The sequence below is a fragment of the Lacerta agilis genome, chromosome 15, assembly GCF_009819535.1.
Source record: "Lacerta agilis isolate rLacAgi1 chromosome 15, rLacAgi1.pri, whole genome shotgun sequence".
NCBI classification, from domain to species: domain Eukaryota; kingdom Metazoa; phylum Chordata; class Lepidosauria; order Squamata; family Lacertidae; genus Lacerta; species Lacerta agilis.
The window spans coordinates 43,209,892-43,234,616 of NC_046326.1; the positions used below are offsets into that span (position 1 = coordinate 43,209,892).

General features: G+C 58.9%; 2 protein-coding genes across 2 annotated transcripts in view; one reads left to right on the forward strand and one right to left on the reverse strand.

Annotated features, from left to right (window-relative positions):
• The first annotated feature begins 1,266 nt into the window (after positions 1-1,266).
• On the forward strand, positions 1,267-5,450 carry HIC1 (HIC ZBTB transcriptional repressor 1). The gene is given in 10 exon segments (XM_033171559.1): positions 1,267-1,318; positions 1,456-1,623; positions 1,743-1,891; positions 2,088-2,188; positions 2,385-2,454; positions 3,135-3,296; positions 3,298-3,506; positions 3,508-4,079; positions 4,082-4,302; positions 4,305-5,450. Coding segments are annotated over 10 exon segments (2,757 nt in total). The 3' UTR covers positions 5,358-5,450.
• Positions 5,451-10,137: 4,687 nt separating this feature from the next.
• Positions 10,138-24,725, reverse strand: part of SMG6 (SMG6 nonsense mediated mRNA decay factor) — an 84,122-nt gene continuing 69,534 nt past the window's right edge. The window contains 7 exon segments of the mRNA XM_033172400.1: positions 10,138-10,656; positions 10,658-10,664; positions 11,371-11,452; positions 12,514-12,725; positions 16,023-16,176; positions 21,030-21,176; positions 23,203-23,379. Coding sequence (XP_033028291.1) covers positions 10,389-10,656; positions 10,658-10,664; positions 11,371-11,452; positions 12,514-12,725; positions 16,023-16,176; positions 21,030-21,176; positions 23,203-23,379 — 1,047 coding nt within the window. The 3' untranslated portion in view covers positions 10,138-10,388.

The window sequence follows — 24,725 nt, forward strand, 5'->3', positions numbered from 1 at the left end:
CCAGACGCCCCCAAAACGAAGCCCCCAAGCAGTACCCGAGCGCAACAGCAACGCTCTCTGGTATAAAAACCTATGTCTCTATAACGAAAGAGACGCTATATATTCAGATAGGGGGTGCTACTGGAGCAGATCAGGATCCCAACTCCCCCGCTGCCAACTCCCCGTTTGGAACCCTCGCCCCCGGCCCTTCAAAGCGGTCCCAGGCCTCCAAAAAAGCGCCCGACAGGACGGAGACCCCCGGAGCCGCGCGCCTGAATGAAGCGGAGCGCCGCTTTGTTGTTCCCGCGGCGACCGCCAGGTGTCGCAAGCCCAGCAGGCTCCTTCAGCACAGCCCGAGAGGAATTGGGTCCGTGTGTGCGCGGGCGCGCGAGTGTGCGTTGGGGGGCAGCGCGGGATTCCTGGAGGAGGAGAGAGGGGGCTGTGGCCAGGGGGCAGGAGAGCGTCTGGGGAGCAAAGCTAGAGGAAGGGCTATTCACCCCTAGGATCCCCCCAAATCGCCATATCCCACAGAGACATGCGGGCGGTGCGGGTGGGGTGGGGGGGAGAAGCAGAAGTGGGGCAGGGGAGGCGGAAGGAGGGGCGGGCGCTGGCCGCCTGGCCCCGAAACCCGCAGCACCCACCTCCTGGACGAGAAGCGCTCCCGGGGCCGGACGGGGAAGGGGGTGCTCGCCAAGGGCCAAAGACGGAGCTCCGAGTCCCTCGACGGCGGCGCTCCCTCTTCTCCTTCCCCTCAGGGTAGCCGAAGCCGAGGAGATCCCCGGCAGCGCGCATCGGCAAGGGACCCGCCCCGGCCTGAAGGTCCTCCCTCCTATCTCATCCCACGGCGGGGGGCGGCGGCCGCTGCTTCTCCTCCTACCTGGGGCGATTCCTGCGGGAGCCCCGTCGGCGCGGCAGCTCCTCCTCCTCCTCCTCCTCCTCCTCTGCCCCATCCGTCCCGCCCGCCCCGTCCTGCTCCGCTTGCTTCTCTCTGGCCCGGAGGAGGAGGAGGAGGAGGAGGAGGAGGAGGAGGAGGAGGAGGAGGAGGAGGAGGAAGCCGCGGCGGCTCCTTGAACACGCCCGAGTTCAGCTCGGGGTCAGGCGGAGTTCGCGGCCCGGCCTTTACCTTTTCCGCCGCCGCCGCTGCGCTCCCGGCACATGGGGACTCAAGCGCAGCAGCAGCAGCAGCAGCAAGAGCGAGCAGCGGCAGCCAAGAGGTCTGAGGCGCCGGTGAGGGGCGGCCGCCGCCGTCGCTGCTACCGCCACGGCAGTAGCGCAGCCCGCTAAGCCATGCGCGTCCACACGGACCTCGCCTGCCTGGCTGACTCGACGGGGCTCCCGGGTAAGACGGCGCGGCGGGCTGGCGGGAGGCACTCCAGATTGCGCGCCCCTTCAGAAGAGACCCAACGAAAATACTTCACTGTCCCGTACCCCACCCCCAGGAAAAGAAACCCCCTTTCTTTCCTCCCCTTCCCCCAGTCCCAGGCGCGGCGCGGCGCTTTTTCGCGCGCCCGATCCTCAGCTTGAGCTGCGCTGCGGCTCTCCCTGTTCGCCCCGCCATGCTAGTCTGCAATGCCCGACATGTCAAGCCGAAGCGGGAGGCACAACCGAAGGCGACTTTCCTTCGGAATAACTTGGAAAGCAGAGGCTGGTTTTTGCCCCGTGACCCGGGACGCCTTGGAAGTTTATTCGGGGGGCTCTTACGTCCTTCCTCGGTCCTCTACTGAACCCCAATTCCTCTCCCGAGCTCGCTCTTCGCTCTACAGTCAGTCCTGGGGCGGAAGATCCCTCTTCGGCCGGCCGAGCGGCCTGCCCTCCTGTCTCCTCCGAGGCCAGCGGCTTTTGGAAGCGCTTTTCCCGGCTGCGGAGCTGGCTCCGTCGGACTGTCAACTCTGCAGCCCAGAGAGCGTGGCAGGCAGGCAGGGCGGCTCCTTCTTCTCTCCCCGTCAAAAGTAATCTCTCAACTTTCTCTTTCTCCTCCCGCCACTCTCCTTCACATTTTGGAATTTGTTTGTTTTTAAACTTTCCCGAAATGCATTTTTGACATTTCCGTGGCCTTCACCAGATCGCACATATCTGCACATAATGTGTCCCCCCCCCTTTTTTGGCAGGGACCTATGACTAACAAACACCACAATTTAGGCATGGCTCAGCCCCGCTTATGCACCCCGCACCTCACCCCCGGGACGGAGCCGACCCTCCTAACGGGCTGGTGAGGAGTTGGAAGAGGCAGACCAGGCCTCGCCCTGTTTGCGGCTGGAAGGGAGCGCAGGCCGCTTTCGCTTCGGCCTGGGGGCTCCCTGCAGACGGTGCCTCGAAGCCCAGCTCCGAACTGGAGCAAGGGGAACAGTTTAGTGGGCCCAGAAGCCCCCCCCCAGCATCTCAGTTTTGTTCTGCCGACCCGCTAGCTGGGTGCAAGCGGTGCCTTGTGCTCCCCGGGCCCGGACGGATCCCTCGCGAAGCGCGCTTGAAGAGATGGTTGGAAGAAGGGCAGGGACCTTGCAGGGCTTACTCGGAAGCCGGCCCCGCTGCATGAAACGGGGCTGACTCTCTAGTAACGAGGCTCGTTTAGGATCGCAACCTTTAAGGCTCACGGCTAGAAAGTGCGCAGAGAATAGGAAGGGGTGGGAGCTGCGTTTTGACGCTTGGGGCAGCCGCCCCTTGGGGACCTCCGGAGGGCAAAACACCGGGGCTCGCTGTGCTCTCTGGGGTCTCCCGAGGCGAGCCTTCTGAAAGCCGGATCGTGGCCAAAGGAAGAGGAATGGAAACGGAGAGGCCGGCAGCTGCATTAGTGCTTTTGGCCGGTTGGCTCCGCAGGGTGGTTGCGCTGGGCGAGGGGAGAGACGTGGATGAGCTCTGCAGGCGCTGCCCCCTCCAGGTTGTGAACGCTTAGCCCTGCCCCCCTCCCCACCCGGAGGGGGGCGTGGGATGCGATCGGCAACGGCGGAGATACCGGGGGGCTGAACATCCCCCCTTTCCTCCGCACGCCGCCGCCTCCTCCTTCCTTGAGAGGGAAACCCCTCTATAAGGGCAGACTGGCGGGGAAGGAGTCCAGAGTGCCCTGCGAGGAGCCCGGGGCCGAGGCAGAGTCACACACCCTGCCATCGCCCTGCGCGCGGGTTCCGAGGGGGCGTCCGCGCCGTCGTGGGACATGAGAGGGTAAGCGGTGCGGGCAGGCTGGGCCCCCCGCGCTGACGCTGCCCGCCGGGCTCTCTCTCTCTCTTTCCGTGCGTGTCTTTCTGCAGGAGAGCGCGGCGCAGCGATGCTGGACGCCTCGTCGGAGGTCTGCGGGCCACTCCCGGCAGCTGCTGCTGCAGCTCAAACGCGCAGCGCACCAAGGGCTTCCTGTGCGACGTGATCCTGGTGGTGCAGAACGCGCTCTTCCGCGCGCACAAGAACGTGCTGGCGGCCAGCAGCGCCTACCTCAAGGCCCTGGTGGTCCACGACAACCTCATCAACCTGGACCAGGAGATGGTCAGCCCGGGCGTCTTCCGCGCCGTCCTCGACTTCATCTACACGGGCCGCACTGGGCGACTCTGACGGCGGCGGCGGCGGAGAGGGAGAGCCCAGCCTGGGCGCCGTGCTGGCCGCCGCTAGCTACCTGCAGATCCCAGACTTGGTGGCCTTGTGCAAGAAGAAGCTCAAGCGTTCAGGCAAGTACTGCCAGCTCCGCGGCGGCTACTCGCCCTTTGGCAAGCTGGCGCGCGGCTTGCGCGCCGCCACGCCCGTCATCCAGAGTTGCTACGCGCCCCCGGGGCTGCCGCCGCGCCCCGCCGAGCCACTCAGCACCCACTGCGGGGAGCTGTATGCTGCAGCCTCCGCGCACCCTCATGGGGCCGGTCTATGCCCCCCGGAGCGCCTCTGCTCCCCACTCTGCGGCCTCGACCTCTCCAAAAAGAGCCCCAACGGGCCCTCGCCGCAGCTGCCCGCCCCGCCGCCCGCCGCCGGAGAGCCGCCTGCGCGCCACCATGGAGGGTCGCGAGAACGCCAGGCCCGAGAGCCCGCCTTGCTGCCCAACCACTCGGCCTTTGGGGAGGCGGCCCCTTCGCAGCTGCAGGCGCCCTACCACCACCTCCTGCACCACCACCGCGCAGGCAGCCCGGGTCGGAGCCGTCGGGGCGCGCCGGCGAGCTGGCGCCGCCGGAGTTCTTCTACCGCTGGATGAAGCACGAGCCGCTGGTGGGCGGCTACGTGGAGGACGACGACGAAGACGACGACGAGGGCGGGGGCGGGGGCGATTGCCGGGGAGTGCGGCGGGACAAGGAGGGCGAGCTGGACCACAAGCCTGAGTCGCCCTCCTCGCAGGAGCAGCCGCCGCGGCGCTATCCCAGCTTGGAGAGCGGCGGTGGAGGCGAGCCCGACGGGGAGGACCTGGAGACGACAAGAGCACTAGCGAGGAGACGGGCTGCAGCAGCGGAGGGCCATCCCCGGCGGGCGGCAGCCTGGAGCGCTACCTGGGCTACGAGCCGGAGAGCTTCGGTGGCGACAACCTGTATGTGTGCATCCCGTGCGGGAAGGGCTTCCCGTCGTCGGAGCAGCTGAACGCGCACGTCGAGGCGCACAACGAGGAAGAGGAGCTGTACCGCAAGGAGGCCGCCGAGGCTGCTGCTGCCGCCGGGCAGAGTTCTCCTTTTCTGGACAAACCTCTTCCGCCATCGTCGCTGCCGCAGCAGCAGGGGCCTCCACCACCGCCGCTGCCGTCGGGGGCGTGCGACCTGCTGCGCCCTTACCGCTGCTCGTCGTGCGACAAGGCCTACAAGGACCCGGCCACGCTGCGGCAGCACGAGAAGACGCACTGGCTGACGCGGCCCTACCCCTGTTCCATCTGCGGCAAGAAGTTCACGCAGCGCGGCACCATGACTCGCCACATGCGGAGCCACTTGGGCCTCAAACCCTTTGCGTGCGAGGCGTGCGGGATGCGCTTTACGCGCCAGTACCGCCTGACGGAGCACATGCGCATCCACTCCGGAGAGAAGCCCTACGAGTGCCAGGTGTGCGGGGCAAGTTCGCCCCAGCAGAGGAACCTGCTCAGCCACATGAAGATGCACGCGGCGGCGGCGGCGGCGGCTGCAGCGGCGGCGGCGGCGGGCCCCGACGGCAAGCTCAAGCTGGACTTCCCCGAGGGCGTGTTGGCCATGGCGCGCCTGGCGCAGCAGCAGCAGCACGACAAGGAGCTGCTCAGCCACACGTCGCACTTCCTGGCTGCCGCCGCCGACCCCAAGGCCGCCATGGAAGGTCTCTACCTCGGGCTCAGCCCTGACAAGGCGGCCGAGGTGCTCGCCCAGGGAGCTGCAGCCGCTGCAGCTGCCGCCGCCGCCGCCGCCGCCCACCTGCACAACGACCACCACGCCCGGACCATAGAGCGCTTTTCACCCCCCTGACGACCCCCGCATCACCCCCCGCCACGGACCGCGGCTTCTTGGGGAGGAAGGGGGCTCCCCCAAGTTGTTTGGGATGTGAGAGTGCCTGTGTTCTGCCCAGGAGAGGGGGTGACTCTTGCCCCCACTGCGGGGGGGGGGTGGGAAGGACAGATTCCTCCCCAAAAGTGACTGGCGCAGCCACCCAAGGGAACAGTTCAGCCCCCTCGTATTGTGACGAGGGAGGGGACGTCATGGAGTCGTCGTCCTCCCCCCCCCAACCACTCGTGAAGCCAGAGCTCACCCCACTCTCTGTTCTCTATTTCTGTTCTCTGCCAAGCTGTGGAGCGTGCCACCCACGCCCCCCAAACACAGAATTGTGATTTGTCCCTACCTCAAGATACACCCCCCCCCCAGACTCATCGAGTCCAACCTCATTGCTGGCGTTTTTTGTTCGTTTGGTTGTTTTTTTTGGGTGGGGAGGATGAGAATAGCCTCCCAATGGCCTCTGTCACTGTCAGCTGATCTCGCCATTGGGCAAAAGGAAACAGGCGTTCCTGCTGGGCCTGACAACCTCTGCAAGTTTCAGTGCTCTACCAGAAAGGAGCATCCCAGGGGTGGAAAACTAGCGCAGCAGGGGAAAGGGTGTCTGAAAAACTTTCTCCTAGTTTTCTACATGCCAGGGAGATTATATTGACACGCTGGTTTTTTGGGAGGGTGGTGGTGGTGGTCTATAAATGTTCTCCAGACCCTTAAATTTGAAGTGGTGCAATCAGAATGATACCCCAGCTCTTTTTTTTTGAAATATCGGAGAGCTCTCTCCTCAAGGACAGAAGGGAATATTGGCCGGCCAAAACTGCAAAAGAGCTCCAGTTGTCTGACTTGTAGGGATCTGCTCAGGAAAGGGGCCTTGGTGCAATTTCTCAGGAATTGGGACATATGGGTTGTTTTTTTGGGGGGGGGGCAATCCCTAACTCCAGCTCTTAAAAGCTTTTACAACAAAGCGACAATCAGTGATGCTACCCCAACGCCTTAAATCCTCCCCACTCCCTTGAGTGCCCAGGGTTTTGAGTTGGGGGGGAAAAAGAAGCACGCTAATAAATGGTCAAGTATATCCAGAGAGCACCATGAGGACCCTCCCCCCTTGCTTGGGAGGGTGAGGCCTGTGTGTCATGGGCCTGATCCCACCAACTCCATTCCTCCTCCCCTAGAGGCTTCCCTCTGCCCCTCCAGAAACGGCCAGGAGGTTGTGCTCCTGACTGCCGTTTCACTCTGTCCCCATGCTTTTCCTGTGGGGCAGACCCACATTTCTACCTGTCTCAATTGGGGGAAGCCCCAGAAGCGTCCCCTGGGCAGGTCTGGACTTTAGCAAAGAGGGCAGCAGCTCTGTTTGGGTCTACAGGAACAGCTGAAAGTCTTGTGGCCCCCCAGAAACCTTTGTGGACTCTGGTTCCCTGTGCTCAGCGGGGTATCAGTGGCCAGGGAAAGGAGGGCGAGAGGGAGGGTGAGTGTGCACAGAATGCACAGAGTACCATGTGGTGGTCTCTGCTTATGCTGTGTACATTTCAGCTGCCCACAGTCCCTTTTTGCATCTTATAGACACCTGTCCCTCTATACTCAGATATCTTGACGCACTGAATTGTCATCCTATGCCTTCAAACCGCCACACCTGTTGATTTTCTGCCGTCACAATGGGCAGGGTGGGGGTAGGACAACAGGTGTGGAGGCCTTAAATCTTGAAAGTGTGAGAATCCCTCTTGGCATGGGACCCAACTCTTTTGGGTTCAAGGTTACAGAGAGCTCCAAAAATGTGCCTTCCCACAGAACTAGGGGAGTGAGAAACTCCTGGCTCTGCAGATATTGCTGGAACTCCCAACTCCCCTCATCCCTTTCCAGGCTGGCTGCTGTGCAGTGACTTTGGGAAGGTGGTGAAGCTCCCAGAGCAGCCTGGCTCACTAGCATGAGCTGAGCAGAGTCCAAGTGTCTGGAAGTCTTTCACAAATCCTGTGGTGGCAGAGGAAGGGCGGGATGTCCTGAAGTTTCCTGCATCCCTTTTGCCAGAGGCAACAGGTGAGTGGATGCCCTGGGCCTCACCTGAGCAAGCACTTAACTCTCCCCTCAACCTCTTTTGCAATGTGAATAGGAGGGGCCCTCACTCCCCTTCTCCCCCTATAGACCCACACGGCTGTGACCAAAGGGGCTGTGATGGGTGTGTGTGTTCCTTCTTACCACAAAGGGGCCTTCTCCCTTTGAATCAGTTCCATCCAGTCTTCCAATCCAAGTCCTGTCTTCCACTGTCTCACTTGGAGCCAAAGATTATTTGGGGTATTTGTGTGTGGTTTGGGGGGTGCCCTCCTCTCCTCTCCGCTTGTCCCTCCTCCCCAAGGACTGTTTGACAAAGACAACACACTCCCCAGATTGTCAGCTCTGTTGACGGCGGGATGGGCATCCCCACGGCAGCTTCTTCCATCTTCGGGGTTGCAGGGGGGCAACCCAAGCTTTGACCAGTGCACTTATTGCCAGACTCTCTTTGCACTTATGGGGAGAGGGTGGGGGTGGGGGGGGCAAGATGTGCCCTTTGCCTTCAGGCCCGGCCAGAGCAGCTGCCTCCCCTTCCTCTCCAACTCTTTTTAACCAAAGTCAGGTTAAGATGTGAATCTTCCTTTTACCTCTTTTTGCACACACCACCTCCCCCTGCCCCCCCCCAAGCGTGGGGCTGGGCCTTCTTTGTCTGAGCCAGCTGCCCCCCAACCCACCCACCCTGAAAAGCCCTGGGAGGACACAGCAAGGACACCCCCCCCCAACAAAAGTATTCAAAAGGGGGCAGCCTGCTGTTCCCACCGTAGCATTTTGTACACGGGATGTGCCTTTTCCCCTCTTGTTTTATACCGGAACTAAAAAATAATATGAAAAAAACCTCAACAGCAATAAAGTTTTCTTTTGACACCACAAGGCTGCTTCTGGTTCCTCGGGGAGGGGGAGTCTGGGGTGTGTGCTTGATGGAGGTGTTGCAGACTGGACTTTTGGGAGACTCAAATCTGCCCCCCCCAAAAGAGCTCGCTAGGTAGCCCTTGACAAGCCGGTCATGGTCTGCCTTGCAGGGGTGTGGCGATAGCCAGTGAATCCTTGCACCCCTTGGGGAGGGGTAAAAGCAGCAATAGTGACAACATGGGGGTGGTAGTGGAGAGAGCAACTGGGGGTGGCTGGCAGCCGGAGGCAGCGAACTGGGAGCCCCCAACCAAGATTGAGTGTCTGTGCTGAGGAGAACCAGTTTAAAACAGGCCTTACTGGGTGCCTGACCCAGCCAACATCATGTACATGGAACCATCAGAAGGGCCTGCTGGATCAGGCCAAGGGGGGCCCACCAGATGCTCATGATAGAAACCTGCAAGCAGGACTCAAACACAAGAGCCCTCCCCTCCATGAATTTCTCTCATCTTTTTTGGAGTTGGTCTCATACCATTTATTGGCCTGCTGGTTTTTTTTTGAAAAACGTGAAATGACTGCGGAAAACTGGCTCAGTGAAATCTTGCCCCACCCAAATGTGATCTATGGCTGGGCCAGGATGAGGCCAGCTGAGCTGTGGGTCCCCCCCCCATGTCACTGGACTTCAGCTGCCCTGAGCCCTGGTGGTCAGCGATCAGGGACATGGGAGCTGGAAAGCCAGCAACCTCGGGAGGGCACCATGTTGGAGACTCTGGCCGTAGACCTCCGCTTCTCCAGCCTCCAGCAATGGTCCCAGCCAAATTCTAACTGCACTGAATTCAGTGGCACTTACTTCTGGGTAGTGCGATTCCTGCTGGTCTAGATGGGGTCTCTTCCAACGCCACAATTCTGTGACATAACCCATTACGGGAAAAGAGATGGGTCGTTTAGCTACCACTCTGCCCAAATCAGCGTCATGTACACCCCTCCTCAGAAACCCCACCCAAGGCTGATGGTTCCCCAGACCGCCTTCTCCCCCTGACCCCACAAAACGAGGCAGCACAAAACAGCGTTTCCATACTAAAAATTTATTAAGAAAACAAAGGAACTTTTTTTTTTTACTTTGTCTGTCACAAGCCCCCCATCAAACCCAGGCAGGCCAAAAAGCAGAACAAAAGGGGTGGGGGAGAGACACACCTGCCTGTAGGAGGGCCGCCCCTCCCCATCCCCGTGGGGCTGGGTCCACGCCTGTTTGGTGAGCAGGTGGGGCTGAGGATCTCGAGTGCAGCAGACCTCAAAGGTGGATTCCCCCTCTCCAGACCAAGGTGGAATTGTGACCCCAAACCATCTGGCGTGACCCCCTCCAGAAGCAAAGGGTTTTATCTAAAAAGCGTCCTTCAAACACAGGACAAGTCCATTTCCATGGCTGGCTGGCTCTTTTGGTTTTGTTTTTTGTTCCCAATCCTGGGCTCCCCCCCACCCCGCCACCGACCCAAAGGGCCTGGGGATGAGCAACGATGCAACTGACCGGGGCCAGTTAGGCTCCCCACCTATTGAAATACAGGCTCCCGAGGGGACAATCCTTCTTTTTCACGGCAGCCCTTCTCTGTGTGAGCTCCAACTGCCCCCAGAGCCTGTTCTCTCCACCCCCCAGCCCTGACACCACACTCCCCAAACCCTGCAGCCTAAAGGTCTGATCCCAACGCCCAGGTCCCCCCCCCCTGCAACCTACACCACTGGACCAGGAGTGTGTGTGTGTCTGGGGATGATGATAATGGATGCGTGTGAGCTCAAGAAATCTGCGACACAGGTAGGCAGGTGTCAGGATGGCAAAAGGGAAGGATAAGGGGGCTGGAAGAGGGCAAAGAGGATGTCAACGTGGGGGGCGGCAGGGAGGGGATCGGGGCTCACACACTTCCACACAAAGTATCCCCCTTGCCCCACCTGGCCAAGTAAAAGGAGTATGGGGGTGCCCACTTGAGACCTCTCTGGCTGTCCTATCCTCCCCCTCAGCGGGGGGACATGACACGCACCTATCCCCACCCCCGCTGGCCTGTTCGGACAAACACCTCCCTCTCTCTCACACCCACAGCACGGCCATTCCGGGCGGGTTGGAGACACGTTTATTGTTCATTGGTGGGTGTCAGCCGGGAACGGTGGTGGGGGCGGCAGTGGCTTGGCGCAAGGCCCCCCCTCCGCCCGCCTCAAGGCTGCCCCCTGCTGGTGGCACAGAGCGGCACAGCTTCCTGGGGACGGCGCCCCCCTGCACGCTGCCTGGCTCAGCCCTTGCGCCCATCGCAGGAAGGTGGGGATGTCCCGGACGGGGACGTTGCGGGTCAGCGCCTTCACCCGCAGGTTGCGGTCGTCCGTCAGCAGCACCACCTCCCGCAGCAGCCGGAGGGTCGTCTGCAGGGGGCGAGAAGAGGCGGGAGTCAGAGCGGCTCAGATCCCCTCGGAAGAGGGCGGGTGCGTGCGTCCGTAACAATAACCATCCCCTTGCTGCGCTCAGGGCCAGGCGACTGTTACAAACCAGAGGCTGTCACGTTTGTCAGGCCTCATCCACCATAATCCCCTGATCGCCTGGACTGCACCCCAGGCGAGGCATAAACACTCCGGGAACGCCTCCCTCTGTCAAGATGACAAGTTAAGCTGAGGAGGATTTGGCCCAAGGAAGATGGAAACCGGGGCCTTGGCGGGGGGTGGGGTGGGGGTGGGGAGATGGTGAGTTGTGTGTGCCTCCTTGCCAGGAGAGCTGGTTGGGGGGGATGGAGGAGGAGGAGGAGAGGCCCCCAGGCGATGAGGAGGGGCCAGAGGAAGAGGGGTGCCCGCGTCTTCCCTCCAGGTGAGGTACTCCAGGTGAGACGGCCGCTTTTTGCTTTATGTTCCAAAAGAAGCGTTCTTTGCATCGGGCGACGGAGTGAATATTTGCCCGTCCTTGCTTGGGAACGAAACGGTCCTACAATCCTAAAGACGTTTACTTAGGGAGTAAGTCCCACCCCCGAAAATACAGGAGAGTAAACATGGAGAGTGTTGGGAACAACTGCAAGGAGGGTCTCCTCCCTGGCACGGCAGACCCAGGAGGGGCATCTTAGTGCCCCCCCCCGAAACATACCTTTGTTGGCCGGCATGAAGTCCTTGGCCTTGTCGTTGCAGTAGTGGAGGCAGCAGGAGAGGATCAGGTCATCGTTGTTTCCCTGAGGAGGAAGGAGCAGCAGCAGCAGCAGCGGGAGAGCAGTGAGTCCGGGAAAAGGAACAGCTCAGCTTGCCCTCTCACAGCCCCAGGGTGTGTTTTAAAAATACAGACTGCCTATTTGCATTTCTTGCTCTTATGGGCGCAGGTGGGTGTTTTGTGTGTGTGTCTGTATTCCTGCACTGCAGGGGGTTGGACTAGATGACCTGTGAGAGTCCCTTCCAACTCTATGGGATGAATCTGATGGAAGGCATAAGGTATTCACATTCTGTTTCTATCTGCTTGGAGATCTTTGGCGAATGAGAGACCAACAAGACTAAATATTGATAATTAAGTAAATAAATAATCTAGTCAGTGCACAGCCATTGAAATTAATGGCTCCAACTTAGGCATGTTATTTCATTTCAGTACAGTGGTGCCTCGCTAGACGAAAATAATTCGTTCTGCGAGTATTTTCGTCTAGCGATTTTTTCGTCTAGCGAAGCACCAATGTAAATCGCGGTTTTTGCTAGACGGAAAAAAATGTTTTTCGTCTTGCGAGGCAGCCCCATTGACGAATTCGTCTTGCGGGGCAGCCTTCCGCTAGACGAATGCCTTCATCTAACGAGTTTTTCATCTAGCGAGGCATTGGTCTAGCGGGGCACCACTGTAGGTCTACAGTGAGCAGGCCAAATGTTGGATACGCTAAAGAGCACTCTGTCAGAAGGAAACGACACTCGTAAGGTGCCAGCCCTGGTGCAGAGGTCACAGCAGCCACTGTCGCCAGGCAGAGACCCCTTGGGAATATGAAGGCGATGCCCACCCCTGGCATGTAGGCATGCCGCAGGTAGGCTGCCCTTGGAAGTGGAGGATCAAGGCAGCTGATAAGGACCCCAAACCCTTTGGAAAAGCTAAGGATGCTCAGCGCCTTCCCAGGCAGAGATGGAGCTGATGTTCTCTGGGGTCTCAACCCAGAACCTTCTGCACACCAAGCAGCTGTCCCGCTAAGCCCCTCAAAGGCTGTAAAACTTGAACCCAGGACCTCCCTGCCGCCCCACCGGAGAGTGGGAGCCCCCTCCCCAGCACCTGTTGCCTGGAGATGTCCTCGCTGCGGAAGGAGATGGACTCCAGCTCATTGCCGCGGCTGGTGAGGGCTCGCATGTAGCTGTCCCGCTTCTCAAAGCGCGCCTCCAGGAACTCCACCGCCTTGCGGGCCCGCTCCTGCAGCAGCCGCGCGTAGCCCCCCCCACGGTGCTCCGACTCGGGGCCCTTGGCCAGCCCGTCCAGCTCGTTGATGACTGGCAGGGAGGAAGGAAGGAGAGAGAGAGAAGAATGTGAGGGGAGCCTGGGGGATTGTGCTGATGGCGCTTTGAGCCCAGCCTCCCAGGAATAGGGATAGACTGCCTCTGGGCCAGGGGGCTCCATAAGAAGCAGAGTCTCCTTGGCCAACCAAGTCCAGCCTCCTGTTCTCACAGGGGGCGACCAGGTGCCCATTATGGGAAACCCAAACGCAACAGTGGCACCCCCCTCCTGCCCTTCCCAGCACCCAGCATTGCTGCCTGACAGTGGGGCAGAGCACAGCCACCCTGGCTAGTAGCCATTGGCCGCCTGCTCCTGCTCCATGGATTTGACCCAACCTTTGTCAAAGCCTTCCAAGCTGGCATTGGTGGTTTGATTCCTGGGTGGCACGTTTCCGCCCCCACGCCAGGCCTTGGGAGACCCCTGCGCCTGAGGCTGGCCGTTCCCTCTGGGCATGGGGGCAGCAGGTTCAGACTCTGGCTGTGAGCGGGAGAGAGAGAGAACCCAGAGGAGGGAGAGGCAGCGCTGGCTAGGAGCAGTCAATGCAACTCCTCTCCCTGCCTCAGAGGGAGGTCAGGCAGAAGCTGCTGGAGGGCCCTGGGAACGGCTTTGTCTTTCTTTGCAGCGGGCAGGGTGATAAATATGTCTGGGAGCCCCAGGAGAGCCTGAGGGGGCCTGACAGCACCCCCAGCAGACATAAGTGAGGCCACGAGCACCAGGGAAGTCCCGGAGCTAACGTGGAACCTAGGAACCTAGAGTGAAGTAGCTCCATGCTGTCTGCACTGACTGGCAGCGGCGTTCTAGCATTTCCAGCAGCGTCTCTCCCCACCCTACCTACCTGGAGATGCCACTGGGACCTTCTGCATGCAAGCAGGTGCCCTACCCTTGAGCTACATGGAACCCCCTTCCCCTAAAATTGAAGCAAGAGTCCAGCTCTTATGGTTCTGAATAAACAGCAGCATAGGAGCCAGACCTTGGGCCCACTTGGCCTTGTGCCGCCTGCACTTTCTGGCAGCAGCTCTCCAGGGTTGAGAGAGGGGCTTTTCCCAGCTCCCTTGGCAGATGGATGGCACCGGGGGACTGAGCAGGAGGCCTTCTGCCGTGCCCTAGTCTACTGCAATTCCTGCCCTGCAGGGGGCTGGGCTACATGAGCCCTGGGGGTCCCTTCCAGCTCTCCAGCTCTAGGATTCTACAGGGCTATGGCCCTTCCCGTGTTGGCAGGCACCTCTTCCCAGGCACCCACCCACCGGCTCTCCGAGTGGTTAATCCGGCTGCTCTTTTTGGCTTTCCTCGCCAAGAGCTGAGATCAAGTGGGAAGTATGCATTCCTCAGAGAGGCTGGGGGGTTGGATGTGCGGAGGGAGAGCCAGAGGGGGAATGTGGGGTGAGGCCTCTCCCTGGCTTTTCCAGCGCTGGTGGCACTTCTTGCCATCCCTGGGAGATCCGGCCTGGTACAGTGGGACCCCCCCCCCATCTGGGCCAAGGCCTCCTCCCCCCCACCCCCGTTGCTTTGCTCTGGGGAGGATGGACTGGGAGGGGGAGAGAAGAGCCCAGCACAGGGAACATCAAACAGGAGGAGAGCGGCTGGTACTCCGAGCTGAAATCCACCACTCGCAGCCGCTTCCAAGCAAAACAGCCTTCAAAGAGGAAGCTTGTTTGCGCTCCTGCCCAAGCTGCCTGGCTGCTTCTCCCCATGCGGTTCGGGTTCAAGGAGCAGGGCGCAAGAGGGGGAGCTTTAACCCCTTCCCTGCTCCATAACAAGTGCCTGCTGGATCAGGCCAGTGGCCCATCTAGTCCAGCCTCCTGTTCTCACGGGGTGGGTGGTGGGTGGGGAAGGCAGATTCCTCCCTGGTTATTGAGGGGGGGGGAGTAACTCTGGAGGAGCTGTGAGGGCAAGTCTGGGCCTTCAGTCTGTGAGCCAGAGTGGTATCTTGGTTAGAGCGTCAGGCTAGGGCCTGGGTTCAAATTCCCCACTCGGCCACGAAACCCTCTTCTCTCAGCCTAGCCTACCTCGCAGGGTTGTGGTGGTGATTACAGAAGGAGGAGGAGAACCGTTCACACACCACAGTGAGCTCCTTGGAGGAAAAGGCGGGATATAAATGCAGGAAGTAAACGTTCTTCTTCTCCCAGGTCTTTGGCTGACTGAACAGCCTATGCCCTTTAAAACTGTGCGTTTGCGTGGCATTATGGCTTGTTGTTCTGTCCTGTAATTTTGCATTTTTATACCGTAAACTGCCCTGTGATCCTCAGTGAGGAATATCCTCAGTGGAGGAAGCTCAGATGGGGTTCCCAGGGGAGTTGGGCTGCTGTCTAGCTGGAGCAGCGCACCTCGCTTTACCCCCAGGAGTTGAGAGAGGGGTGGGAGGGTGATGCCACACTGACTGGCAGCAGTGGCTTTCTGGGATTTCAGACACTGCTGGGGACAGGAGCCAGGACCTTCTGCCTGCAAGGAGGATGCCCTCCCCCCAAGCTTCCGTGAGGGAGAGGGACGTGAGTGCCCAGCGCCTCCACCCTCCTGCCGGCCCGGCCAGACCACCCAGCAGCAGCAGCAGCAGCAGCAGCAGCCGCCTGTTATCTGCCAGGGCCGAGTGTTTACCAATAACAGGAACCAGCTTTGCTGAGTCGCCGGACTGCAGCTTTATAAGGAGAAAAGGGAGAGTCAGGGCCAGGCAGCTGGGACAAGCGCCTTGGCTCAAGACCTCTCCCCCCCCACCCGATACAGAAGTGCTGGCTGCCCTCACGGGTCAGACCCCACCTCCCTCACCCCAGAGGGCCTATGTGAAGGCCATACGCAGGATGCCAGGGCCATGGACCTCATCCCCCTTCTTGCTTCTGCCTCCCTGCACCTCGGATGTAGACTGCCCCTGAGGTGTGAGGCTCCACTGAGCCTGCTGCTTTCCCCTGAGGCCTGGGAGGCGGCAGCTCCAAACAGGCACTTACATTGGTGAGGAGAGGAGAGGATAGAGCCTCTCCTGAAATGGATGATGGGCAGTTTCCTCTGGCAAGGAGTTCCAGCAGTGAATGATGCACCGCCTGAAGAAGAGGTCATATGCCTCTGAGGGAACATGCACAGGAGGGCCCCATGCCCACTGCCTAGTTCAATGGAGGGGATATAAATCAAAATCAATATACCCAGCGTTTCCTTTGGGTCCCAAAGGATGCAGAGAGCGGGGTGGGGGGGTTGGGGGTGGGTGTGGGGGCTAATCAAGCCCTTTTTGTGGGCCAGGTGATGTGGCTGCTCCCCGCTTGGAGACAGCGCCCGGGTCCATCTTTGCATCCGTGAGCGCACACACTCACCAATCAGGGGCACCACGAGGATGAACTGCCGGCAGTCCAGGAGCTTGACCAGGCTGCCCAGATGGTCAATGAAGCCGTTGGTGTCCGGCACCAGGAAGACGGGGCGGATCTCCAGCTCCATCTGCCGCACTTGGGCCTGGTCCTTCAGCACCGCCTAGCACAAAAAAATCCCCCGCCTTTGAGCCAAGGGGGGATTCTCCCAGCATGCACCAGGGGGTCCCCCCCCCCCAAATTCTGAACAGTCTGAAGCATGATGGAAAGCAAGCAGCTGGGTGCTGAATCCTTTCCCTCCCGCGCAGACCTGCCTGGGCCTTTCAGATCAGCCTCAGATATGTCAATGTAGAATTGCAGGAGTTGGAAAGGACCCCAGGGGTCATCTAGTCCAACCCACCTGCAGTACAGGAATCACAACTAAGCTCGCTCCAGGGCCATCGCCTCAAGCTCTCAGGTGAGTGAGGGGCCTTTTCAGTGGAGCCCCCTCCCAGAAGAGACATTGGTGTGTGCCATTGGTTAAAAACATTTATGTTTTGACAGGTTTTTCATTCTGGCTTCTCTGCTTGAGGGGCTCTTTTCAGTTTTGTTGATTATTATGGTTTATTCCGTCTATTAGTCATTAGTCTATTAGTCTCCACCCCCCTCGTTCTGCCCGGACACTGAGTTCCAGCTCCGAGGGCCTTCTGGCGGTTCCCTCACTGCGAGGAAGCAAAGTTACAGGGAACCAGGCAGAGGGCCTTCTTGGTGGTGGCGCCCTCCCTGTGAATGCCCTCCTATCGGATGTCAGGAAATAAAGAACTATCTGACTTTTAGAAGACATCTGAAGGCAGCCCTGTTTGGGGAAGTTTTTAATGTCTGATGTTTTATTGTATTTTAATACTTTGGTTGGAAGCCGCCCAGAGTGGCTAGGGGATAAACAAACAAACAAACAAACAAACAAACAAACAAACAATAAAGAGTCACAAGCTTCTATGATGTACTTCTAAGAGGTGACCTGATTTAAGTTTATGAAATGATGTCTGGCCTGGAGAAAGCGGATAAGGGAAGTTTCCCTCCCTCTCTCCTAACTCTGGAAATGCTGAACATTCCTTGAAGCCGAGCGCCAGGAGATTCAAGGCAGACACAAGAAAGTCCTTTTCATGCAGCATGTAGTTTAAACTATGGAACTCCCTTCTGCAGGAGGGAACGATGGCCGCCAACTGGGATGGCTTTAGAAGAGCATTTGACAAATTCGCAGACGGGGAGGAGGAGGAGGAGAGGGCTACGGAGCTGTGCTCTCCCTCCACAAAGGCTGTGCTCTCCCTCCTCAGTCGGAGCCTGAGTCCCAGTTGCTGGAAATCGCAGGAGGGGAGAGTTGCTCTTGCTTGCTGGGGCATCTGACTGGGACTAGACGGGCCCTGCTTATGCTCCTCTGCTTCTTATTTGTATGTCACGGGAGCCGAGGAGGCGGCACTTGTGAACACACCCACCCTGAACTACTCCTTCAGCCCCGTCTGCATTTAGCTTCGCAGGAACGGCACAGCAGCGAGGAATGTAAAAATACTGTCGCGGCGTCACGCATGTTCCCGTGGGAGGAGCTGTTCCGGCAGTGCCCCTGACATGCGCATTCCGGTGCCCAGGAGGTGCCTCCCTCCCTCCCCAGGCTCCTTGGCCCAGACTCCCGGGCTCCTGGCAAGGCTGAGTGAGGCCTGTGCCGGCCGTCACGTCCCATCCTGCCCCCCTGGCTGGCCAGGGAGAGGACGACAGGATGCGCATGGTGGTGGTGCTGGGGAGGTGCCAAGTCCCCCCCTCCCCTGTGTTCAAGGAGCCGGAGGGGAACTCGCCTCAGCAGGGTTCAGAGGCCAGGAGGAGGTTTGTTTGTGTTTGGCAGGGGCTGGCCGAGGGGGTACTGGGGGGGGGGAACGGCGACATCCGCCTGGGCCAGAGAGAGGGGCGTCTGCAACAGGGGTGGAAAAGGCTGTGGAAAAGCGGGCAGGTGGCTGCAGGGGGGCACCCAGAGGCAGCTGGGTGCCCCCTCCGCTAGAACCCATCCCCAAAAGGCTTCCTTGAGAAGAATGGCCCTGAGGGTGTGCAAAGCTGCTCTGCCCTTCCTGCTTCAGGTTGGGGAAGAGGAAAAACAGTTTCCTGGGGAAGACTGTCCCTGAGCGCGTGCAAAGTTGCAGGCGTCGTTAGGGAAGAGAGGGAATGGGCGCAGAGGAGGCCAAAACTTCCATGCCATGGAGAGGCTTGGCAACTGGCGAGCGGCAGGTTCCGCCGCCCCGTCGTCACTGCCCCCGCCCTGGAGCCGCCTGGTGGCGGTTGCCCTTCCGCCGCTGGCAGGTGCCTGGCTGTCCGTCCGCGTGCGCACGTGCTGGACGACTCGGAGGAGGGCTAAATATAGGCAGAGCGTCCCCCCGCAGCTGGACCTGGCGAGGGGGGCGGGAGCGCGGCTATTCCGGGCAGCCCCCCTGGGGAGAGCGGCTGCCCTGCTCCGCAGTGCCCAGAGGAAGAGCTGTTTATGGTTCAGGTGGGAATGTTTCAGCTGGGCAGGAAATGCCTCCACTCCAGGCAGACAAAGGGACCGGGCAGAGGGGTGGGGGGCAGAAAGAGTGCAAAGCGCGTGGGCGAGACTCACACGGTGCCTCTGAGCTTATGGGGAGTTGAGCGTCTTCCCAAGGCATAAGAATACCAAAACAGCCTGGATCAGAGCGGAGCGGGGGGGGGGGGGATACTAGTCCGAAATCCTGTTCTCAGAGTGGCCAAGCAGATGCCCCAAAGCGAAACCCATAAGCAAGCAGGACCTGAGTGCAAGATCAGCTGCTCTCCCCATTTACGAATCCCAGAAACTATTATCTGGAAGCATTTACTGCCTCCGACAGTTGTCTGGATTTGGGGCCAAACTCTGGCCATCAGCCCTGCTGCTGCCTCTCCTTCCGTGGCCTTTGCTGACCTGGCAGTGGTCTTTACGTAGAGAATGCTCCCCCAGCCTCCATTTGGGTAGAAACCTCCTTTGCATTTCTGCTTTCTCCTGCTTCCTACTGTGGAGACGAAGCAGAGCCACTGCGGTTAGGAGCCACCGACAGCCCTCTCCTCAAGCCATCCAGGTTGGGGGCCACCCCTGCCTCCGGCACAAAGGAGTTCCAGTTTCAACTAGGCACTGCGTGGCTTGCCACCTTGAACTGCCTGCGCCCATCCCAAGTGGGATTTTAAAAAATCTCTCGCTGCTTTTTGAATGACCCAGGAGGGCAGAGCCACCCCCCCGAGGACGCACGGCTCCCTGCCGGCTCTCCTTGCCGCCTCGGCTCCAGCCAAGAAAGCTTCACGCTCTCTCTCCCCTGTGCCTCATGTGCTGGGTCGCTCTGGCTTGCCAGAACGCAGGACCCTTTCTTCCTCTCCTCTCCTCTCCTCTCCTCCTGGCAGGCAGGCAGGCAGGCAGGCGGGCAGAGCGGCTGGCTGGCTGCAGCCTCAGCCATCGGGCCACAGTGGGCCTGGAGAGCAGAGAAAGAGAGAGCACAAGGGAGAGCGCTGGTGGTTCTGGGCCCGCAGGCCAACAGCCGGCGGGTACACATGTGCGCTGCTCTCCCAGTAGGGCCTTCAGCGGCCCTGTTTTACAACCACCTCGGCACAGACTCCAGAGTTCACGCATATGGCTAGACAGATGTGTTTGGCTGGCGTTCAAGGCTGGGAAATGAAGAGTTATGGAAGTGAAGAGGGCCCTGGGCACTGCAAGGAGAGAGATTTGGGGGGGGGGTGTGGAGAGAGGGGAGAGAGCGAAAGAGAGAGAAAGAGAGAAAAGAAGGAGGGAGGAGGAATTTCCCCTGGCTGCAGGGAGCCAGCCAGCCAGCCAGCCAGCCTGCAGGCTCAAGAGGCAAGTCAGCCAACGCCCTAGGGCACGCTCTCTCTCTCTCTCCTGCAGTTGGCACAGTGGTGCTTCAAAGTGCCGTTTATTTCTTTCTATTAATTAATGAATTAATTAAATTTGCCCGCCACCCTTCATCTGTAGATCTCAGGTTGGTTTACGGCAGAGTCAACAGGGCTACGAATGGGGGGATGTTGGGGTGAGCTCTGCTGCGGTTTGGGGGATGTGGGACTCAGGCGCAGCAAAGCCTTCCAGTTCAGCTCCTGTCCCATGTGAGATTTATGGAGCAGAGGCGGTTTGGGACTTTAGGATTGCCATGACGGTCCTAGAGACTGCTGCCCCCAGCAAGGGGGGAGGGTGTGCCGCCCTGATGGTTCTTGGGATTGCGCTCCCAAAAGCTTCTCAGAGATGTGAGGTTGACATCGCCACTGAGGCTAACCTACCCATTTCTTTAATTCTTTTAAAGCCACCCAGGTTGGTGGCCATCACTGTCTCCTGTGGAGGGAGTTCCACAGTTTAACTTTGCATTGTGTGAAGGAGGGATTCCCCCCCCCGTCCTGAATCTCCCAACATTCAACTTCTCTGGATGCTCACGAGATGTAGTGTTAGGAGGAAGGGAGGAAAGCTTATTTCTAGACGCACCTCGCATATTTTATGTTTTTGTTCACAGCTTATTTTTGCTGTACATTTGTTAAACTCATCTGTTGGTTGTTGTTTTTTTAATTAAAAGAATTCCACTTATATGTTGCATGAAGCATGTGATATGCCACCTTGGAATATTTTCAATGAAAGGCTGTTAAGAAATATTTAAAGTCGGGGGCAAGGAACCTTTTGTTCAGGCCTTAGGGCCACATTCCCTTCCAGGGGCCACATGTGCAGGGCCAGATGCAAGGGCAAATTATGCAAATTTAATTTAGCTTTCTACACTAGGCTAGCTTCTGCAGACACTCAGACACCTCCCAAAACCACGTGAAGTATTAAGCAGAGCTGGAAAGGGGCTTGGGAGATTTCCAAGGGCCGGGCGCTGAGGCCTGGAGGGCCGTATTTGGGGCCTGAGGCTTCCTACCCCTGCTAGACGTAAATGGATACATGCATACAAACTGAGATTCCTGTGCTGCGGGGGTTGGACTAGAGGACTCCAGCTTTGCAATTCGACCATACTCCCCAATGCAAACCTGGATCTTGTCTTGCCGGCGCTGCTGTTCGGCCACCTTCCTGGTCAGTGCTTGCTTCTTGGCCCGCAGCTCCCTGATGTCCAGCTCTCCGCCGCTGCCGTCGGCCTCCGAGTCGTCCTCAAAAGCCTCGATCCGGACATCGTCCTCCTTGTCACCAGCCAGGAGGAGGGGAGGAAGAAAAGAAAGGGTGGTTGGGAAGGACAATTGCAACCAAGGAAAGCTAACAAGCTATATGCAGCACTTTTGGTCCCCCTCTTCCAGTTCCATCTTCCCACCATGAACACTGGGAATGGCATGGTCGATCTCGCTGCAGGAGGATGGGAGGCCCTTTAGGGAACTACAATTCCCAGGGATCCTTGGGAGCAGGTGCTGCACCGTGGCTCACCCCTTCGCCTCCTCACTGCAGGAAACTCCTCCTCCTGCTACCGCTGGGAAAGGGGTGGAGAGGACCAAGGGCAGGGAGACGTTCCCCATCACAGAACTGCAGAGTTGGAAGGGACCTGAGTCGCAGCTGAAGGATTCCTGACAGACTCCACCACCTCCTCCCAGCCCCTGGGCTCCTGCACACGCACCACATGTTTCACAGGGACACGCAAGATATTCTGCTCCAAACCCCAAAAGGGTCTCCCCAGCCTCAGAACCCAAAGTCTCTCCTCGGAAGAGCCAGCTGGATCCAGCCTGCTGTCCCCACAGGGGCCAACCAGGCGCCCATTACGGGAAACCCGCAAGCAGGATCAGAGCACAAGAGCCTTCTCCCCTCCTGCAGTTTCCAGCAACTGGGATTCAGAAGTACGGCTGCCTCTGACCGTGGAGGCAGAGCCAAGCCCCTGGGCTAGTAGCCACTGGCAGCCCTCGCCTCCTCTAGGTCTGATCCTCTTTTCAAACCTATCTGTGTTGGCGGCCATCCCTGCCTCCTGTGGGAGGGAGTTCCATAGTTCAACTCAAATCTCTTTTATCCATCCTGAATTTCCCAACATTCAGCTTCATCCCATATCCTTGAGTTCTCACGTTATGAGAGGGAGAAACACTTTTCTTTCTCTGCTTTCTCTGCCATGCATGACTTTTATAAACTTCTGTTGTGCTGCCTCTCACTCGCCTTTTCTCTAAAGTAAAAAGTCCTCAAAGGTGCAACCTTCCTTCACGGGGGAGTCCCTCAATTCCCTCAATTATTTGGGCTGCCCTTTTCTGATCTCCCCCCCTACTCTACTCTACCAGAACGGTCCTCCTCCGTGGATTTTACCTGTAAGCCACCTTGCGTCCCAGTCAGGGAAAAAGGAGGGGTGTAAATAAACGTTATCTGCCCCACCCTCTTTCAAAGCCATCTAGGCTGGTGGCCGCCGCCGCTTCCTGTGGGAGCGAGTTCCACAGTTTAACTCTGTGGCAAACGAAGGAGGGCTTTCTTTTGCCTGCCTGCCACCCCCTTCCCGTTCTCTGACCTCCTGCGAGATCCTCCTCAAGGCAAGCGCAGCCTTGCAGAGCAGCTGGCAGGGATGCTGAACGAACACCAAGCGCTCACACACACTCACACACGGACGGCCTGCAGAGAACCCCGGGCTACAGGAACAAGCCGGGGCAGAAAAACAAGAGGAGAAATTCCTTAATCACATCAGGATGTGTGTGTGTGAAAGAGAGAGCGCGAGAGGCAAAGGGAGGGCAGGGAAGAGGAGGCGGGGGGGGGGAAGAGAGAAGAGCCAGCACCAAGCCCCTCTCTTCCTGTACGTGGGCTGCTGTTCGGCGCTGCTTCTCACCCCCCCCTCCACCGCCCCAATAAACTCGATCCTGAGCCTGAACCCTCACCCTGCTCTGCCTCCCACCCCACAACCCTTTCCTGCTGGGCCTGAGCTGCACGTTATTAAAGCTGTGCCCCCCACCCCGAAAGGAATCGCTATTTGGAAAGCGCATCTGGAACTCATCGCTGCTGCCAGAGAGAGAGAGAGAGAGAGAGAGACACACAGAGAGAGAAATAAAGGCTGCTGGCAGGAAGGGGCACACATGAGTGCAGCAGCGGCAGCAGCAGCAGGACCCCCCCCCCAAGGGCTGGTCTTCCTCCTCCTCCTCCTCCTCCTCCTGGCCAGCTATAAATAGCGGGGAGTGCAGCCAGCCCAGGCCCCGCTGGGGCAATTGCTCCTGCTGCTGCCTGCACTGATCTCTCTCTCCCCCCCCCCTCCGGTACCTGATCTTCCAGTTGTTTTCCCTCTTGGCTGGCTGCTTCCTTTCCCATGGCGTCTGGGACGGGGGCCACTGACACATACTTTCCACCCTTGAATGCCAGCAATGGCTCTTCTTGGCCACAGAGGGCTTCCAGGAAATACTTCAGCACAGTGACCCGCTTGCAGTCCGCCGCAATGACCTACGGAGGAGCCAGGATGAGAGAGATGGGGGGGGGACACACAACAAGATACAGAGGTCAGAGGGCATTGTCTGGGCAGGGGGGACGGGACAGGGCGCAGGCACGTAGCAGAGCCAGAGGGAGACCCGAGTTTGTGTCCTGCTGGCAATACCTCTCTGACACTAAAGAAGCTGCTGGACCACTGGCCAGAAGAAGAGAGGGAATCTGTGGCTAAGGAGAGAAGCAGTGGGACGTAGTGGTTAGTGTGCTGAGTGAAGGCCTGGGATCATATCCCTACTCAGCCAGGAAGCTCACCAGCCGACCTCACCCTGGTCACTTGTCTCTCAGGCTCACACTCTTTACAGGCTTGTTGTGGAGATTGAAGGGAGAGGGGGGGAAAGCACACACCATTGTGGGCTCCTTGGAGGAACAGCGGGATATCCTGTTCTCCAGATCCTCAGAGCTTTAAGTTGGAGGGGGCGCCTCTTGTGGCATTATGAGGACATGATCCGAGAGACTTCTCTGCTCATGACAGCAAACGGGCTTCCAAGGTGGACTTTCCCTTTTATGCATCTATATTTAAACCGTATCTCTATCGATTTCTATTTTTGAACCATCGTATCTATATCAATCTCTAAACCTGGCAAGCCTTTGAAGCTGCTGAAACAATAAAAAAGACAAAAACAGTAACAGGCGGGAATGTAGATACAGAAAAGGGGTGCGTTCTAGGGCGCTCCAGCATGAGTGCTTGTTCCAGCCACATGTCGGATCCACCCAGGAAAGAGGCTTCCCAGGTTGGGCAGGGCAAGCTGCCAAAGCGCCCCACTCCTGCAACCCGCAGGAGAACCTCTGATGGGCACCAGGTTGGCAAAGGCTGGCCAAAACTGTGCCACCTTTTCCTCCTTGCAGGTTTCCCTTTGGGCATCTAGGTGGCCACTGTGAGGAAAGGATGATGGGCTAGATGGGCCACTGGCCTGATCCAGGAGGCTCTTGGACCAGACTAGCACCCTGTTCTCCACAGCGGCCAAGACACCCAAAGCAGGTTTTGAAAGGAACACCCCTTTCTTGCTGCAGCTGCCCAGTGAACGGTGCTCAAGAGGGTAGACTGTGCCTGGATATGGAAGTTCCCTGTGCCCATCAAGATCAGCAGCCCCTGCCAGCCCTCTCCTCCCTCTCCATGGATATGTCCAGTCCTCTCCAAAGCCTCTTACGCCAGCAGCCATCACTGCCCCGTGTTCCAAGTCAGTGACGCAGCCGGGTGAAGAAATCCTTCCTTCTCTCGCCAGCCTGGGAGGGCTGCGATGCTTGACAGGCTCGGCTCTGGTGGACAGAGCTGCCGGCAAGCTTCCGAGAGAGAGCCTGTAGGG